This window comes from Ambystoma mexicanum, chromosome 9 (assembly GCF_040938575.1).
Source record: "Ambystoma mexicanum isolate Mex_15411 chromosome 9, UKY_AmexF1_1, whole genome shotgun sequence".
Taxonomy (NCBI): domain Eukaryota; kingdom Metazoa; phylum Chordata; class Amphibia; order Caudata; family Ambystomatidae; genus Ambystoma; species Ambystoma mexicanum.
In genome coordinates this window covers 334,258,725-334,277,031 of record NC_090931.1, presented here as the reverse complement: position 1 = coordinate 334,277,031, position 18,307 = coordinate 334,258,725, and the positions used below count along the sequence as shown (strand labels likewise).

General features: G+C 44.4%; 1 protein-coding gene across 1 annotated transcript in view; it reads left to right on the top strand.

Moving 5' to 3' along the window:
* The window catches only part of CASTOR2 (cytosolic arginine sensor for mTORC1 subunit 2), a 521,717-nt gene that overhangs the window by 497,110 nt on the left and 6,300 nt on the right, over positions 1–18,307 (top strand). Inside the window, exons 6-8 of the mRNA XM_069614752.1 lie at positions 8,714–8,824; positions 16,965–17,047; positions 18,103–18,197. Coding sequence (XP_069470853.1) covers positions 8,714–8,824; positions 16,965–17,047; positions 18,103–18,197 — 289 coding nt within the window. The remainder of the gene's footprint in view (positions 1–8,713; positions 8,825–16,964; positions 17,048–18,102; positions 18,198–18,307) is intronic.

The following is an 18,307-nucleotide window of genomic DNA, read 5'->3' as shown; positions in this document are numbered from 1 at the left end:
TGCTACTGACCGAGAACTCAGCCTGTTGGTATCCAAGCCACCAAAAAGAAAACAGAGACTGTACACTAACTGCTCAACACCATGGACTTCAAGCAACTCATCAGAGGGCCAACCTGCAAAGACAACACACTTGACCACACTTAGCACGTCTTCTGCCATCAAATGCGTTCCCACCTCTGCCTTTGGAATGGACATATCAATACTGCTCTATTACAGATATCTCCCCTTTTAGAGCCAAACCAACAAAGACACCCCACCGAGCCTTTACTTGAATGCACTAGAAGGAAATCTTATCACCTTAACCTTTGTGTCAGAACTTTCCAAAAATGTCAGCATCCAACTCCGTGAACTCAACCTTACCCTAACTGTGATCACCAACACCCACGCGCCACTGAAACGTTGACTTAACTAACAGCCTTGCAGGCCTTGTTACACATGCATATTCATCAACAGCAAGCAAGCCATTGGCAGTAAGAAAAGGTCTTGAGAAAATCACACCAACAAAAATACCTCATCATTCTGATAACCCTCCTTTGAGAGCACAGGAGACTCGTCAGCCAAAGTAAGCTACCATGCAACAACATTCATGCAACCATCCAACAAGAGCAGGGTGATATTCAAAGTCATAAAGCACCCTATCAGCCCTGGCCAGACCCTGAAATACAACACCACCAACAACTTCTTCACAGAGAAGATGGACAAATGAAGGAACACATCAACAGCTTCAAACACATCAAAGATGTCCCGCATATACTAGCCAGCAGCATATCAAGATGGACCAAATTTAAGACAATTACTTAAGAAGATCTGATCAGCTCTCAAACCCGCCATCTACAAAGACATGTGAAGATCATTGGAAGGATAGCTCAGGGGCAACATGCTCGCCTTGGAAGCACGTCGACGCGGAGCAACACAGGTTTGATCCCCGGGTCCACGCTTGAAACCTCTAGGTATTAAGCGCATTTATAAATAACCAATTACAATCACAGGTGAAGAACTGAAACCACTTCTCAATGTAATCATTGCATCCTTCGCGCTAGTTACTTTCTCGGAACACTGTACATCTCTTCCCAGGCAGAAGAAACCCACACTCAACCGAGACAATTATTGCCCCATTATGAATCTCAACTTCCACAGCACAGTGATCGAGAATCCCCCCGCCATCCAGTTGCACGAAAGGTTCACTCCGCATAATCTCCTGCAGGACTACAATTCTAGATTGGAACCACAATGAAACCCAGAAGCCTGACACCGTACAAGTTATCACTGATGCTCTCCACATTCTAGACAAAGGGACCTATGCATACGTGTCCTTCTTAACCTCTCAGCTGCTGTGCTACCTTGAATACCAATAACGATAAAGCCCTGCTCAACATGCATTCCATGAGCTTGGAGTTTGATGGAACAGTGCTGCAATGGTTCTCCTCCTACCTCTCCACCGGATACTAACTCATTTGAATGAGGCCAAACAGATACTGGCACCTCCCAGTATTTGAGAAATTTCATACGGCTCCATACGGTCACCTGCCATCTTAAATTTTAACATGTAACATCTGGGAGAAATCCTCACCAACATCAAAATATATAAATACCCATATGACATGCAGTTTTACCTACAGATCAATTGCATCAATTACATCTATAGACTCGAGCACTGCTTGGTTTTCATTCAAGGTTGGATATCAAGCCCATACTTCAATCTCAACCTGGCAAAGACCAAAATCCTTTCCTTCGGAAACGCTAACAAGCATGCCCACAATTGGCTGACTGATATGAAGCGAGACAGATTCATGACTCACCTGTCACCCTGCGCAGAATCTCTCTGCTTTACCATTAACTTTGACGTCTCATTCAAAGCAAACAACGCTAAGACAACTCCAAACATGGTGGCATTTCACTCCTCTGCAAGTCGAGCCTTTCATCCATGCCCCAGGTTTCTGAGCAATCATCGAAGCCCTGGTCATTTCCCACCTGGATGGTCGCAAAGCTCTAGTCGCAAGAGTCCCAGATGCCACCTTATCCCCTCTGAAATCCATCCGTCCAGTATGCTGCAGCACACCTCATAACAGGACAAAGGAAATCCTAGCCCATCAGCCCATCCTCAAGTAGATACACTGGCTACCCCTTCAAGCATGCATCATGTTCTAGACAGACTGCACTGCCTAGAAAGCAGTCACAACTTAAACACCAGTCTACCTTGCTCGAAATTCTGACCTTCTCTGAAGTCCGACACTGCCTGACTGTAAACAAAGAACTCAAGAGGCAACAATCTAGGAAAGAGTCATTTTCCTGTTAGACACCCAGTTTCTCGAAAAAGCATTCAGTGTAGACCAGACTAGCGCCTTCCATATTACAATTCAGGAAGGAGCTGAGGACCCTACTCTTTAAAGAACATCCTAAACATCCTCCCCCTCTCCTAAGTATCCCACATTCCCTGCTCCCCTTACTCATTGCAGATACCTCTACAACCTGCCTGCAATCCCTGGGTCCATCCAATATGTACAGCACTCTGTTGCTTCCTAGCTTAGTTTCTGTATTATCAACCCTATGCATACATAGGGCCTCATTGCAAGTATGGCGGTGCAGAAACAAATTGACAGTAACAGAATTTCTGCCTACAACAGGTATGGCCCTGGAGTGGGGGATTTACCTCCAACATCATGCTGGAGGAAAATCCTAACACTTTACGCCAAAAATCGGCGTAATTATCCCAGCGGTACTTCCACCAAAAATGCCCCATAAAGTCCAATGGACTCTCAAAAAATTGGGATTAACTCTTCCACCGCCACTTGTAATTTCACCGGACCAAGTGGCGGTAACAGTAATTCCGTTGGGCAGTATTCCTGCGGATTCACCGCCAGAATACCGCCCAACTCATGAGTCCCATAGTTTGCAAGCCTGTAAAGTCATCGTAAAACGATCAAAGCACAGGACTGATCAGACCAGGACAAACACTTAATTCTCCTTTTAAATGACCCTATAACCTTGTGGGAAGTTTTTAGTACTTACTTGAATGCACTGAAATTGGTGTAGTCATTATTCTTAAAATCTATTTGTTCATTGGGGTGAATTAAGTGGTGACCTCACATGTCTGCTCCCCTTGGCCGGCCTAATAGCTTAATATTTATGATACATCTAAAACCAGCTGCCAAACACAGCGTCAGATCAGTCATTCATTTACTATAACTTGTTTGTGTAGCTGCATTCCATGATGAAATCTCTCAGACACCACCTAGTAGCATCAGACTTTGATTTTAAACACTCATGCTTCATAACATCAAATTAATTTAATTTCTGGGTTCCATGTTCCTTTTTATATGTGACTGGTAGGTAACAGACCCTCGAGTTTTACAACAGTTCTCCGCCACACGCTTGAGGAATGAGGCAATCCACTGTATATGTTGTTCAGCTGCCAAATAGTCCTTGGTGCGTGCATCCTTCTGCATGTAAATCGCTGCACTAAAAAAGGATACACACAGCATGGAGGCTGTAAGTGCACGCTTCATTAGAAAGGGGGAGGGCATGGGTGATGGCCAATGGGCCGGCTCTCCCCGGATCCAAGATCCGCATCAGATCTCTAGCCAGATCTTGGGATCCGGCTTGCCTCAGCCATGGCAAACCACCCACACAACGCCCTGTGTGAGAATTATCGGCGCGCCCCATGCCCTACCCCAGAGTGGGGGCGGTGGCGCACCGAAAATTATTTTCCCAATGTCCGTCAGTTCACTAATTGACTGTCAGTTAGTGAACCAAGGGGCAGGGAGAAAAGTTTCACTGTGCCTATTAAACTATTACGAAGGGCCACACACAATACAAGAACAGAGGGCTCAGTGGCTGAGTGTGTTTGCTCGTGTCACCTGAGCCCCCTGCTGTTCATGTATTGTGTGTGGCCGGCAGGGTGTGTTTTCTTAGTACAGACAGACGTTTGGGAAATTTCCGGGAGATCGGCAGGGAGCCCGGGTAAGCGAGAAACAATAGAAGCCCTGCATGCTGCTACTTAAAGCCATCTACGGCCTGACCAGCCTCTGAGTGTAATCTCTTTCAATCACCTGTTAAAAAAGCAAGAGAGGGCCACTGCGTTTCTGCGCACCCTTAGTTCTGGCATTGGGCTGGCTGAGTTAAGATGGCACTCGCAAGTATACACTGAGTGTGCATCGCTCTTCATTTTACAGCAGGGGGCGGCAGAGTACTGTGGCAAGAAATGTCTATACAATGCTGAAAAGCCAAATTGACTGGTCATCAACGCTTCTTTAACATGTTCCATTCTTATAAAGTTACAACACTAATGATCGAACACCATAGTCTCGGATAGGGCCAATGAATGCTAGCACAGTGTGCACATGAGGCTTTCCTCTGGAAGCAAATACCTACACGCTCTTGACAGAGACCACCTAGAAACAGTCAAAAAATATTCCATAGGCGCCCCTCTGCAAGAACGAACACGGCCCATTGACCTGTTCTTTGGGAAGGTACCTACGCAAGAGTCCGCAGCCACACTTTAGCTCACTGTACCTTTCACAGATGGGAAATATCCATTTGCATATCAGTCTTTGTCCCGCCCATATGGGCAGTCCAGCACCAGAGTGCTATGGCAATTCCCTTCTGAACAAGAGTACAACAGCTACCCCATACACGTGATTCAGCCTTGTTGGGCCTCAGCAGAAACAGACCTGCATACGGCTCAGGGTGCTTCGGTCCACAAACATCAACACAACATCAAAGCAGTCTTGCGTTTTTCCTCCCTCGTCGCATATAAACCCACCTCCCTTACTCTCCTGGTGACAATGCATATGGTAGTGGAACTAATTATAAAAACATATGACATAATGGGGATTAACCATTTCCTTGTGCAGGATATTACCATCCATGTCCTGTGAAGGCCCTATCCAATGCACATGGCATGGATATCCATGACCTTGTGGTACCCACTGTAATTGCCCTGCAAGTGCCCTGCAGTTATGAAGAGCCCAGGATTCAAGAGTCAAAAGGGTTGAGAGATAAGAGTTTTAAGCCAAAAGTTAAAATGTGTGGTTCTTAGGTGTGACACTCCATTAAAGTCAAAAAGGCCCCTGTGCATAGCCAAAAGGGTTGTCTGCAATTTTCTCATTGGGTACTATTGTTATGGTATTTATTGAGCATGGACCTAGCTTTGAGAAGCAACGGAGCACTTTACAGAGATAACAGAACAGATATACACACTATAACGAATGCTATATATAGCTCGACACACCAGCTAATTTGCAAGTGGTTTATTTACTTTGTGAAAAGGGTAGGAGGGGTTTTGATTGTTGTCCCAAACACTGTACAGGATTTTTCTCTCCTTGATTAAAATACTCTGGGTGTAAACAAAAGTCTCTAAGTTTCAAACTAAAAGTCTATGGGGGTCAAAAAATGTATAGGTTCCTTCACTGGATATTCTCCCATCTGTCATTCACTCTCCTTTTTTTCCTTAGTCTGTATATTCAGCTTCTCGTCTTTGTCTGCTTAGAGACCCCACCTCTGACTGGGTCTCGGGTCCTATTTGTACCTACACGCTAGCTCTTGGTCAATCTCCTTGAGCAGGTGGAGCGGTGGCTTCTTACACCAGGAAGCAGACCACTGGAGCCGCTCTATAAACTTGGTCTGCTCCGCCTTGCACCTTCCCTGTTTTAGGGTCTTAGTTCTAGCCCATAACTCACTGTCCTGGTCAACTTCCTCTGAGTCTTAATAGTCACGTGCTATGAGGACCTCTTCTTTATCTGCTCGTCACTTTTTTCTACTTTTCATTTCCTCATTGCTTCCCTGTATGTTCCTAACTCCACCCATCTGCCTGTCACACCCCCTTGACTCAGGATCCTATTTCTCCTCTTTACTTCTGATATGCACCTCAAAATGCCCCCTTGTAATCTCCTTCTCCTCCTTTGCCTAACTTCCAAACTCCTCCTCGACTAACTCCTCTAATATCTCTTCCAACCACCTCCTCAATGCAACCCTACTCCTCAAATGTCCTTACAATCTCCTCTGTATCACATAACCTTAACACCCTCACCCACTCCTCTATTGTCACCTCCACCCAGACACACTACTCCTCCTCTCGCATTGTCACTTCCAACCCTCTTCGTAATATATTCCTTCTCCCCTGAAAAGATGCCAAACACCTCTGTTCCCCTTCCTCTCCTCCTTTAGTTCTCCCTCCATCCACCTCACTCAGTCTGGTGTTCCTCCACACCCCCTCTTTAGTCTCCACCCCTTCCTTACATCTGATCACTTCCAGTCTTCTTCCCCTTGCTCCACTTCATTCTGCTCCACCACCAACCACCCACTTCCAATGTTCCTTTTTAGTCTCTTAGACCCCATTTCACTGTTGTGCTGTGAGCTGGCTCTTAAATAGGATTGGGACTGAATATCCGTAGTCTGGCTGGTGGGACAAGGCGTGGCTGATCATTTTCCATGGCAGGGGGTCTGTTTAGGCTTGCCCCTGTGGAGAAAATATTTGTAGAGGCCATCCACCCTTTTAGATCCCAGTCCTGAATAGTCTCTCTATTGTCTAGGTGTCAACGACTGCTCTCTCCATTCTCAGTTAGCCCTTTGGAAGCTTCCTCCTCTTAAGAGTTTGATGTGGCCGACTCCTGGAGAACCCAAGTGAGCGTGCGTGCTGGACCTTCCGATAGATGGTTGGAAGGGGACTTAAGAGCCCCCTCTCTTGGCTGTGATTCTATGGGGATGTTTCATCAATTATTTTCACTGTGGACTGGAGTTGCAGTTACTGCTGCTACTCTGAGTAATAACTGGTGGTGAGGTTTGGGAACCCCACCAGCGTCCTCTCTGGGGGTTGGAAAGAACTCCTGCGTGGTGCGCAAGTCTTTCTGACCCCAAACCATTAAGAGTGCTTTCGGTCTGGAGTTTCCCTCTAAATAAAAGGGGAATTATGGGACTTCTAGTCCGTGATTTGCCAGCCAGGTTGACACAACGTGGACTTGGGACACACCATTAAACATTCCCTCTGGCCTTAGAGACCTGGACTGGATTATTCCATAGTCTTCCCCCTCCTAGATCAGTGGTTAACTCTTCCAGCTCATTCCAGGTTTTCCATCTGACCAAGAGGTGAATTCTGTGAGTTGTTACTTCTGAAGAGTGGACTATCCAAACGGGTTTTATGACTTGGCCTGGGAAATACCGCTGGTCTCAAGAACCTGAGGATATGAGGTCTAGGTCCTTAAAACTGTGCCCTTGAGGTCACTTTGTCACAAAACACACTGAGATTTAAGCCTCCAAGTGAGTTCTTGCTGCTTGTAGGTGTAACTATGTTAGTGTTGCTCTCCTTAGGTAGTAATCGGGGAGAATAAGCATTAATAAAATTACTAAAGCCACAGCATCTTGTCTTTGGGTTGGGAATGCCCAAAAGGTGCAATGCCTGTCAAGGCAGAGATGAGCTAGATTATAGGGGTGTAGTGGTGGTGCGTATATCCGCACTTGGCGAAATACGCAGGAGCAGCGCAAGGAATGCTTTGGCTCAGAGGATCGAGGTTGTGCGCCATGTATGGTTCTCACCTTACCAAATCCGTTATCCCAATCTTGTTTGACCTCAGATGCTATGTTTTTCCCTTGCTGGTCAGGAGCCTAATAGCAGTTTAGCTTCAGAGTAGCCTTTAAGACAACTCCACAGCAAAGACTCTTGAGATATTTTCTGTGTTATTATTCTGGCTGCATTTAGGATGTAGCAAAGTATTGCCTAAATAAATCCACATACATGGTGCTTGTAACAAATGCTATTTCATGTGATAATGCGACGATTTTAGCCATAGTTGGACATGTCAACTGAAATGACGTTTAAATAAATTATGGGTGCGATTTCTCTTTCAATACTGTTCACATCTGCTCTTTAAACACACACCACATCGGGTTTTGTTGGTGAAAGTTAGGTTATATCATTTATTGTCATAAAGGGTACTGCCTGTCATTTTCATGGTCTCCTATCCTAGCGCATTCGGTGTGTAGGTGACATTGAAACAATAAATGTCAAAGTTAATGCCTTTTGTAAATACATGTCCTGGCTAATATTTTTTAAATATCGCTGGTAACATTCATCACTTTTAAGAAAAAAAATCTGCTCATTTTTTTGCATGGGATTTCTTGACTATTGTGCAGCAAATGCCATGTTCATGTCCCCCCACCCTGACCCCCACAACGTTCTAATTGAAAAATGCCACAATTGGGTTTTAGGCAAATCTGCATGGCAACTTTTGAAGTAAAGTTGCTTAGTATGCCACATCTATAGAAGTAAGCAACGCGTTAATGAAAGTATTTGGATTCACATAGTTTGCCCAGTGGGCAAAACAATTAAAGGCATGTTTGCAATGATGTAAATGATCTTGGCTTGAGTTGGGAATGGTCAAAGTAATCAGACGTCTAGAGGATAGGTCACATGTTAAGAGCTTGCCACTGACCTCGTGCCAGCTGGCTTATAGAAAATTCAAATTCTGGCATGGCTAACTCAGCCCTGCTTCCTACCATGGTCTATACATGGTATACCTTTAAATTTGATAATAGCTATTACCACAGAGATTAGAAGCGGAAGGAATTCAGCACAACAGACCATAGACAAAACTGACCGTATGGGACAGAAAGGTCTGACCATTGATATTAATGGTCTTAAAGCAAGTTCGTTGAGTACAACCGTTGGTTCTCTGTGTAACGCTGTGTGACTGTAACATCTTCTACTTTTTTCTTCTAGAGTAAAAGACACTGTGATTGGCAGTGATGAGTCCGGTCACATCCGTTTCTTCTCGTTTTCCCTCATCGAGGGCTATATCTCGTTGGTGATGGATGTCCAGACACAGCAGAGGTGAGAGCAAGATGGCGACAGCAGATTAAGACGTGGGGGGGGGGCTTTGTTTGGAGGGGTTGAATTCATGCAGTGGTTCCGCCAAGGGGGTTCCCATTGATATCTGAATTTTCTGTGATGTCACACAGAACTCTGAAGTGGAATAAACCCCATTGGTGAAAAAAGCTACTCAACTATAATTTTATTTTGTTTACACCCCTCTCCGCCTCCCTTTTCCACCTTCTTTGCTGTTTTTCTGTTTATGCCACGCAGAGGTTTTAGAGAGGAGGCATAGGGGACTATAAAGAACATGAAAAATAGCACGAGTCCTCGCTCCTCACCCCCCTCAGTGATCCGAAATGAAGGAGAAAAACGCCTGGCAGAGGAAATGTGTTATCCCCTGCTCGGATGTCACAGCAGACTATTATGAAACCATAATCCTCTGCCATGATGTCACAGTAGGAGTCGTCAACATTCAGACAGGGAAATAGTTGAGCCATACACAACAAGCAAATCTCGTAAGGCAGTCTGTTAGACGTTTTTTTTTAGCTTGGGCCTACTATGATCAATTTTCATTCTTTTGCACATCGTTTGTTTGAACCTACCTATACAACTACTCATATGTTATTTTTCTTGGCAGTTTCTTTCTTAAATGGATCCCAAGTGCAATAGGATCCTTTAGTGCGGGCATGTGCAACCTTAGTCTTTCTAGATGAGCTGGACTACAACCCCCATAAGCCCTTTTAAGTGTAACCAATAGTTTAACAGATATCCAGGTGTGTTGTTACCAGAGATTTGTTTTGGACAAACAACTTGCCATTAGTGTTGAAAACGAATGAGCTTGCTTTTATTTAGACCAGGGGGACAGGAAGCGTTCAAAACCAATTGCTTCATGAATGTATTGTAATAACAACACTAGGGCATCACAATAACTCGCAGAGAACTGGGAAAACGAGCATCAACATGTAACAATATGCCGTATGCGATTAATATTAAAATCTTACAATGTAGTAACAATTTAAAAAATGAATAAATGAGCTCCCAAACGTGATCGTAAATAGTTGCCAATTATAAATATATTTGATCACTATTGACGATAAATACTATTTTTTGCCAGTATTCCCATATATGCCAGCATTCCAATGTAAGAACATTCATGATGGCTTTTCCCATAATTCCAGCAATGCAACTGTACGTAAACGTCAATTTGCGTTGTGCCAATGTAGGGCAGTATCCCCACGTAAAAACATTGACAATGGCTTTGCCGAGAATGCCAGTAATGCAAGGCCACTGTATGAAAATAGGCCTATGCTCGCTGTCGCCCTATAGGCCACTATCCCCATATAAAATGCCTTGCACAGTTTTGCCCTTCAGGTCATTACCATTGCCATGCCAGTGTATGTAAACATGTCCATGCTGGTGGTGGCACTTTAGGCCAGTACCCCTATTTTAGAACGGTAGGGATTTCGAGCATTACAGAACTTATCATGCAAGTGTCTAGTATTCATTCTTTAGTAAGCTTTACAAGATGTTTTTTTAGGTTGGGTGAATGCCTACAAAATAATTTTAGAACTAATAAGGAAATCTTTAGTAAACAAGTCTGAAGGATGGAATAACAAATGGAAGTCTTTAGGTGCTCCCTTCTCTTCAAGGTGATGCAAATGTTGAACATAAAACTCTTGAATCTATTCTTGTGAACCTGTCCCTCCTGGGGCACTCTATTCTAATAATAAATGTTCTAACAATGGGCAACAGAAAAAGTCCACACCTAGCGTTTATAAGTCAATTAGTCTCCAGGCTAACCATAGCCGGTTAGATAGCACCACAAGCTAAGTGCTCACCCTGATATCTGTGTGCAGCTTGCAGGTTCGAATCCCGGCAGGGTCAACTCAGCCTTTCATCCTTCCGAGGTCGATAAAATGAGTACCGCTCCTGTGCGATAAAAATGTCTTCTGTTATTTGAGCACTCGGAGACGTATGGGTCTGTAGCGCTATATAAGAAATACGTTATTTTGATTTGTTGGGGGACAAATGACCTCATTCCAAAAACTGGATGGAAGCAAGGGGAGCACCCCTTTGGACGAGTGAGCAACTGGTAAATCCATGTCCTCCCTTAGGTGAGCTGATAAAAGGTAAAGGGTGCCCCCGGGGAGGTTTATGGTGGACTAAAGAAAATTCTGTACTTGATAAAAACTAATTTGGATGAATTTTAAGTTGAGATGTGTACTCTGTAGTATGTTTAATTTTGTTTGATACGTAGTAATGTATAGCTAAGGTTTAAGTTGAAAACCAAATGCTAAATACATTTTTTTAAAAAAAAAAATACATTCTTATTATAAACTATAACACAAGTGTTCCCAAGTTTGGTCCACGAAAAGTCTTCATTACCTATTCCTTCCAGGTTCATCTCTCGTCTATAAACAAAACAGATCTCAAATGTTCCCGGGCAGTCCAATAATGGGAGTTTACTCACGATTCTGCCTTCTGCAGGATTTCAATAAAGTGCACTATTCTTAGGCCTCCTCGAGGCCTACCATTCCTTTAATACCTCAACATACTCAAATCTCTCCATGACCTTGGATTTTCTCAAGCTTCACTCAGGTCTGCACATAACCTTGGTTTCTCTCAAATTTCCCTCTGGTCTCTAAGCAACCTTCTTTTCTTACAGACTTCTCTCAATGCAGTACTTCAGACAGTAATGGACCCTCCTGTCAGGGATGGTTCATCTCCAAATTCCTCAAGGCAGTGCCTCGCCTTAAGGCCTTCCTTCTGGTCTCAAGGTTTCTGAGTGGGAACGTTCCCTAGACCCTGAACAGCACACAGCACCAGTTCTCCCTAGTAATCCAGGAGTGCAGCTCACTTGAGCAACTGCTGTAGAGCTGGTAAAATATGCACAAACTCTTCCCATGTAGTTGTCTTCCTGGGAAGAGGAGGGAGCAGATGAAAGCTGTCTGCTTCCTCTGAGTCTTCCTCTGGTGACCGATTCCCTCTGCTTTTATAACCCTGGGCTGGTGAGGACATTTCTAAACCAACCTTGGATTGGTTTATCCAGTGTAGTTGGGTTCACGTGCTGCGATTGGTTGGTTTTCTGATAGTTTATTTTCAATCTTGTACGCAGTGCAGGGTCTTTAATTTCAGACAGGCTCTTGCCACCATTTTGGATTGACTGTGAGTAGACATGCCGCCTTGGTCTTTGGTGACCTTGCAATGAGCACAGACTATGGCCTGAGTGGACAGCGACCTTCCTGCCTCACGTGGTGATGGTAGAGTATTAAATGTGTTTCCTCATTGTTTGGCTTTCCTTCACACTCTGAGATGAGGAAGAGGTAAAGAGTAGTGATGATCACTCCCAGTGAGTTCCAACATCAGCTTCCTCAAAATGACACAAGGAACAGCATGGTAAGAACTGAGACGAGAAAGAGCGACAGAGTAATAAAGATGACTAGGACCGGTAAACCAACACAGCAGTCTAGTCTAGTCAGATCTAACCTCTCTCCCTGGCTGTTCAACCAGTATCTGGCACTTCTCGCCCACCACATCGCCGCTCTCTGCCCCTACTTTCAGTGCTATGCGGATGATACCCAACTCATTTTCAGGCTACCCTCGGCCTCCTCTTCTCCTTCCCTCATCTCTGACTGTCTTTCTGCTAGCCAGGAATGGTGTGCCGCCAACGACCTCTGCCTTAATGCCAGTAAGACTGAGATTCTACTCATCGGCACTCCCACTCCCTCCTTCCCTGCTGCTCTCTGGCCGGCCTCTCTGGGCCCTCTTCCTACTCCTACCTGCAAGGCAAAAAACCTTGGGGTTATCTTCGACTCCACACTCTCCTTCTCTCCTCACATATCCGACGTATCTAAGAAGTCACACTACCAGCTACACCTCCTCAGAGGTATCCTTCCTTTCCTCTCCTTCCCCCAGAAGCTCACTGTCTCTAGAGCCCTGGTTCTCTCTAAGCTGGACTACTGTAACAGCCTCTATCTTAAACTGCCCGCCTCTACTCTCCGCCCTTTGCAACTCATCCAGAACAGGACTGCAAGTCTTGTCCTTGGCCTCAAGCCCAGGGACCGTATCTCTCCAGGACTGAAATCACTACACTGGCTCCCAGTGACTGCGAGGATCAAGTTCAAAACCCTCTGCATTGTCCACAAGGCCGTCTGGGGCCTTGGGCCAAAATACCTTCAACTCTCTCTTCCTAAATATCTTCCTTCTCGAGCTCTTCGCTCATCCGCCTCCAACTCCCTCAGGGTCAGCCGCTTCTCCAAACAACGAGTTGGGGGCAGATCTCTTTCCACTGCAGGGGCCTCCCTCTGGAACAGCCTTCCTACCTCCCTGAAACTTGAGGAGAACCACCTCCGGTTCCGGAAGCACCTCAAAACCTTCCTCTTTGCCTCTGCTTTCTCTCCCCCTCTCCCCTGCTAATACTACTGAAACTGCACTGAATCTGCAACTGGGCCATTCACCGTTCTCGGCCCAGCCACTCTCCCCTGCACTGCCTCCACGGCAACCCCTGCACTACGGGACTGTGTCTGTATCCATACAGCCCCCCTTCCCAGCACTTGTTTGCACTTACCTCGCACTTGCCACCAGCTGGCCCTTGTTATTTATCCTGTATGCTGTATGCTTATAACCCTGTACTGCACTTTCCCCTCTCCCTTTCCCCCATGCACTTTTCCCTTCCCCTCTACCCTTGCACTTGCGCGATCTGAATGACACCTGGCCTAGTAAGATCGTTGTCTGTCTCCCCTTGTTCCCCCCCCTGCCTCGTCGCGCCTTGAAACACTTGTGTATAGGCGCGTTACAAATGCCATATCATATCATATCATATCATATCTTTGGATGTCTTTCAATCATGCAGGGAAATTTAAATCTGCCGCAGCTGACCGGGGAGAGAGCTGCTGAGGCGGAGTTGTGCCGCAACCTGTGCTGACAACAGACAAAACGCCATGGGAAGAGGTGTGGTGGTGAATCCAGATAGCGAAAAGAGAAGTCGGAATGCAGAAAGCAAGCCGATCGAGAATGCGAGACATCGAGAACCGGACACAGTAGAGAAGAAAACAGTGAAGGCGCAGCGACTAACGGGACATACGCCAAGCCAGGGAATTGAAAGGAATAAAAGTGGAGAAACACAAGAGACACTTAAAATACCCAGTAAGCCTAGGGAAGACCTATGGGTTACTGGATTGACTGAAAGTGTGTGCCGTTTCTTGAAAGTAATGCGAGAGATGCAAAGTGAAGCCTGTCAAGAGATTAACACATTTGTGAACCATGCTACGAGCAGGTCGCTGAATCCATATCGCAGGAGAGAAAGCAAAGTAAATGCAAATGGTCTTGGAAAAGGGGCAGAGATCAAATGTGTGAGAGAAGAAGCGAATATTGAAATGAACTTTAGCAAACAAGGTACGATAAGCCAACATTATGCAAATATAATTTCATGGATAATATGAAAAGAAACTGCATACAAGTCCTGGCAGGAGAGTATACCAGGCAAAGCTAAGTGCTTGAAAGTAAGTGCATAAATGTCCTGGCAGGAGAGTATACCAGACAAAGCCAAGTGTTTGAAAGAAACCACAAAACAAGTGGTTAAAAGACTGTATAGAATTCCTAGAAGAAGGGGGGGTATACCAGGCAAAGCCAGGTGTGTTAAATAAGTTACAGTAAGAGGAGAACCTCAGGGAAGATCTATGCCCATGAGAGTTTTAATGGTTGTAGATGTAGAAAAGAGCCTGGCAGAGGAGTTATACCCGATGATCTGCGAGTCTGGAGCCCGCACCCAAATACAGTAGAAAAGAATCCCAAGGAAGACTCATGCCCTTAGGATCATTGACGTATCTGGAATGTGAAGAGAAACCTAGGGAAAGGATCTATTTCCCCAGGAACCGTGTACAACCAGGCGATCTGCCAGTCTGGGACCCACATCCAAATTGTAATACATTGAAAAGGGAATCCGAAGGAGGACATAGGCCCTTGGGATTTTTAACTTTCTTGAACGTGAAGAGAAACCTGGGCAAGGGAGCCATTTGCCTGAGAACTGCAAACACACAAGGAGTAGGGAGTTATGCTCTTGGGGTACAAGAAACGTGGTTATTCTTTGATTTAATTTTTGTATTGGTAAAAAGGAATCAGGGGAAGGGAGCCATTCCCAGGAACTGTGAACATTGTCCGCTTGGACATTTTTGGTTGGATTTATACTGTTGTGTTGGATTTGAGCATTTTTGCACTTTGAAAACCAGAGACAATATCCTTTGCACTGTAGATTTAGTTTTTAAGTGTGAGGGACAGGATAGGAATTCATACACATGATATATGTTTGCTTTGGACTGCTTGACAAAGGACAGAGCCCTTAGTTTTGGTTGAGGTAGGGAAATACCTCCTAGATTAGGGTTAGTGAGGCATTTTCCGAACCCTATTTGATGTGATAAAAGTTTATGACCGCAATCATAATCTCTCTGTGTCCATGTCTCATTCCTAACTCCTCACACCAGACACCAGCTATCTGCAAGAGCATTCACAAAATGCACCACGAGAACCTAACAATGATGCTCAATGCACCAATGTGGGCAAGACAACCACGGTACTCAAACTTAATGCACACGTAGGCTTCGCACAATCTAACACACCCAACCCCTCAGACGACCAACGTAGCAGCCTAGTCTGGTCATCTACATCTACCACAAAATGGATGGATATTATTAGAGAAGATAGAAAACTAAACACCAGATCCTGTTACTTCAACAAATGGAAGAGATTTGTCTTCGGGTGTAAAAGAAGCAAGATCAACCCCATAGATTGTTCAGCTACAGACGTGGTACTATGCTATATATGTATTTATTAGATTCAGATCGTGTGTATAATTCACTTAAAGTATGCTCAGCATCCTACATCTCATCACAAAACATCATGGTGGAGAATACAAGTCTTTAAAGACTTTATGGAGGGTGTCAAACACATACACCCACCAGTGTCTCACCACCCCACCAGGGTGGGATTTAAACACAGTTCTCTCATGGGACCACTTTTTGAACTTATACACAAAGCCCCACTAAAGGAATTAACGCGCAAGGTAGCTTTCCTTGTTGCTATTATGTCTATAAGAAGGATAAGTGAGTGACTACATATAAAAACAAGGTGGTGTTAAGAACACATTCAAGGTTTTCCCCAAAATACATATACAAATTCCTTGTTAACCAATCAATTGAATTACCAGCTTTCTTCCAGAACCCACAGAGTAAAGGTGAAAGACCCTTACATACACGGGATGTGTGTAGGGATGTAATGTACTACTTGACAAAATAAAAAAAATAAAGATAAACAAAAAACAGCTGTTTTTCTTGTCCATGGCATCAGGAAGAGAAAGGGATGCAGTCACCAAGGCAACTATTGCTAGGTGGATTGTTGTATGTATACAAATGTGCTAATCAATAGCTAACAACACCAAGGGCCCATTCAACTAGAAGTATGGGAGCAACCCTTGCCTTTCTCGCAAATGCCCCCCTGGCGGCCATTTGCAAGGCGGCCACTTGGAGTTCAATACACACCTTCACACAACAATATTGGGTGGACATGCAATCAAAGTCAAACCCTCAGGTGGGTCAAGCAATATTAAGACATGTATTCACTTCTACCTCTTGAGCTCACCCACCTCCTTCTCAAAATACTGCTTGCTAGTCTATGCAAAGTATGTAAATCTGGCAGATTCACAACCTCCAGAAAACAAATATTTCTTACCACTAATCGACTTTCTGTAGCTTGCATCTGCTTAAAATCACATGCGCGCACCCATCCTCCCCATGCGGGAACAGAGGAATATATAATACAACAAAAAAACACACTTCACGTTTCAAAAAACAAACAATCGGAGGACATTGAAGCATTCAGGGATCATGAGTACCAGCACACACAGGGTAGTGATAGTATTTCAGGTACTCCCTGTGGTAGCCCATTTTTTTAATTCAAGTATACAATAATCAATACTCTGCACCATCCACTAGACCGCCTATGCAAAGCATGTGATTCTAAGCACATACAAGCTTCAGAAAGCCTATATGCAAGTAATATTTGCCCTATATCACATACATGTTTTCCTTCTGTTTTACAAACCTGTATTGGCATGAGCATTCCACCAGCAATGAAGTCACTTACTGATTTTATTTTATCTTTAAAGATTCCCTAATCATTTGTTATTTACAAGTGCATCTGGCGAACTCTGGAAGATGGTTCGGATCGGTGGACAGCCTCTTGGTTTTGGTAAGTTACTAGGCCAGTATGCCTTAAAACACCAACATTGTCTCCCAAATTACAATCCAAAAAGGCGGTCTTTAGGAAGCAGGAAGTTCCAATACTCTGCTACCTATTTGACAATCAAGTGATTTGTTTGCCGTTTAACTGCCTGTGTTTCGAAGAAATTATTATTTGTAAAGGTTTTTTTTTAACCAAAACAAATCAAACAAAAAAAAAAAGAAAAATACTCTGCTCCCCACGAATGACTGAAGGTAATAAAGTTGCATGAATCTGATTAATTGACCCAAGATAACACTGTGGAGCAGAAACCTGTCCATGTCATGACAGTCACATTACCTTTTAATTCCAAAATATGTTGGCCTCTAGCAGAACCTTGTATTGCATATTCTCTAGCATTGGGTGTGGGGGATTATATTCATCCCCCACTCGGCCCCACCCCTTTCCAAGAGAGAGTGTAAATCTCTGCTGGATTTTACTCTACAGATTTTCAGAATGTCTTTGCATTTCTATAACCTGATTGGTGTGCTGGAACCGCAATACTGTATTTTGTATCCCATTCTTTTTTAGTTTCTGGCCTCCTGTTATGCTTTGGTGTCAATCAATAATGTTGACTTTAAGAAGGGATGAACCTTGTACTATCTGGTCAAAACATAAAAAGAAGAACCTCTAATATTATTCCAGCTGTTCCTTGGCCTGCCGAACAGTAGGATGAAGGGACCCAGAGTCCTTCCTTTCTTTGTATTCTTTCTAGAAGACAGACAGAGAGTACAGACTGCATCTCACTCTCCATTCATCCAGGAGGAGTGATTTGTGTTGCTGGTCTGCATTTCAACCTGCAGTTGTCACTACATCCCTGCTGAATGGTGGACGCGGCACCTCAATTTTCCACAGTCTCTGTTGCATGTGTCTCAGCCTCTCCCTACTTCCCCTGGAAAATTATCTCCTGCTAGTTCTCACTTCCCCTCTGCTCTGCTGAAGCCAAAAGCATTGGTTTGTTCAGTGTTTGTCTGTGATGGTGGTTTTCCTTCACTGAGAACCCTTTCTTTTGTTTCCTCCTTTAGATGAATGTGGAATTGTAGCCCAGATTTCAGAGCCCCTAGCTGCTGCCGACATCCCAGCATATTACATCAGCACATTTAAATTTGATCATGCACTGGTAAGTTACTAGAATACCCTGCAAGACAGAGTCCTGTTGCAAAGCATTCAGGTGTGGGCATCCAAGATGTGTATTTTATGTTGGAAAGGTAGCTGTCTAGCTTAATCTTC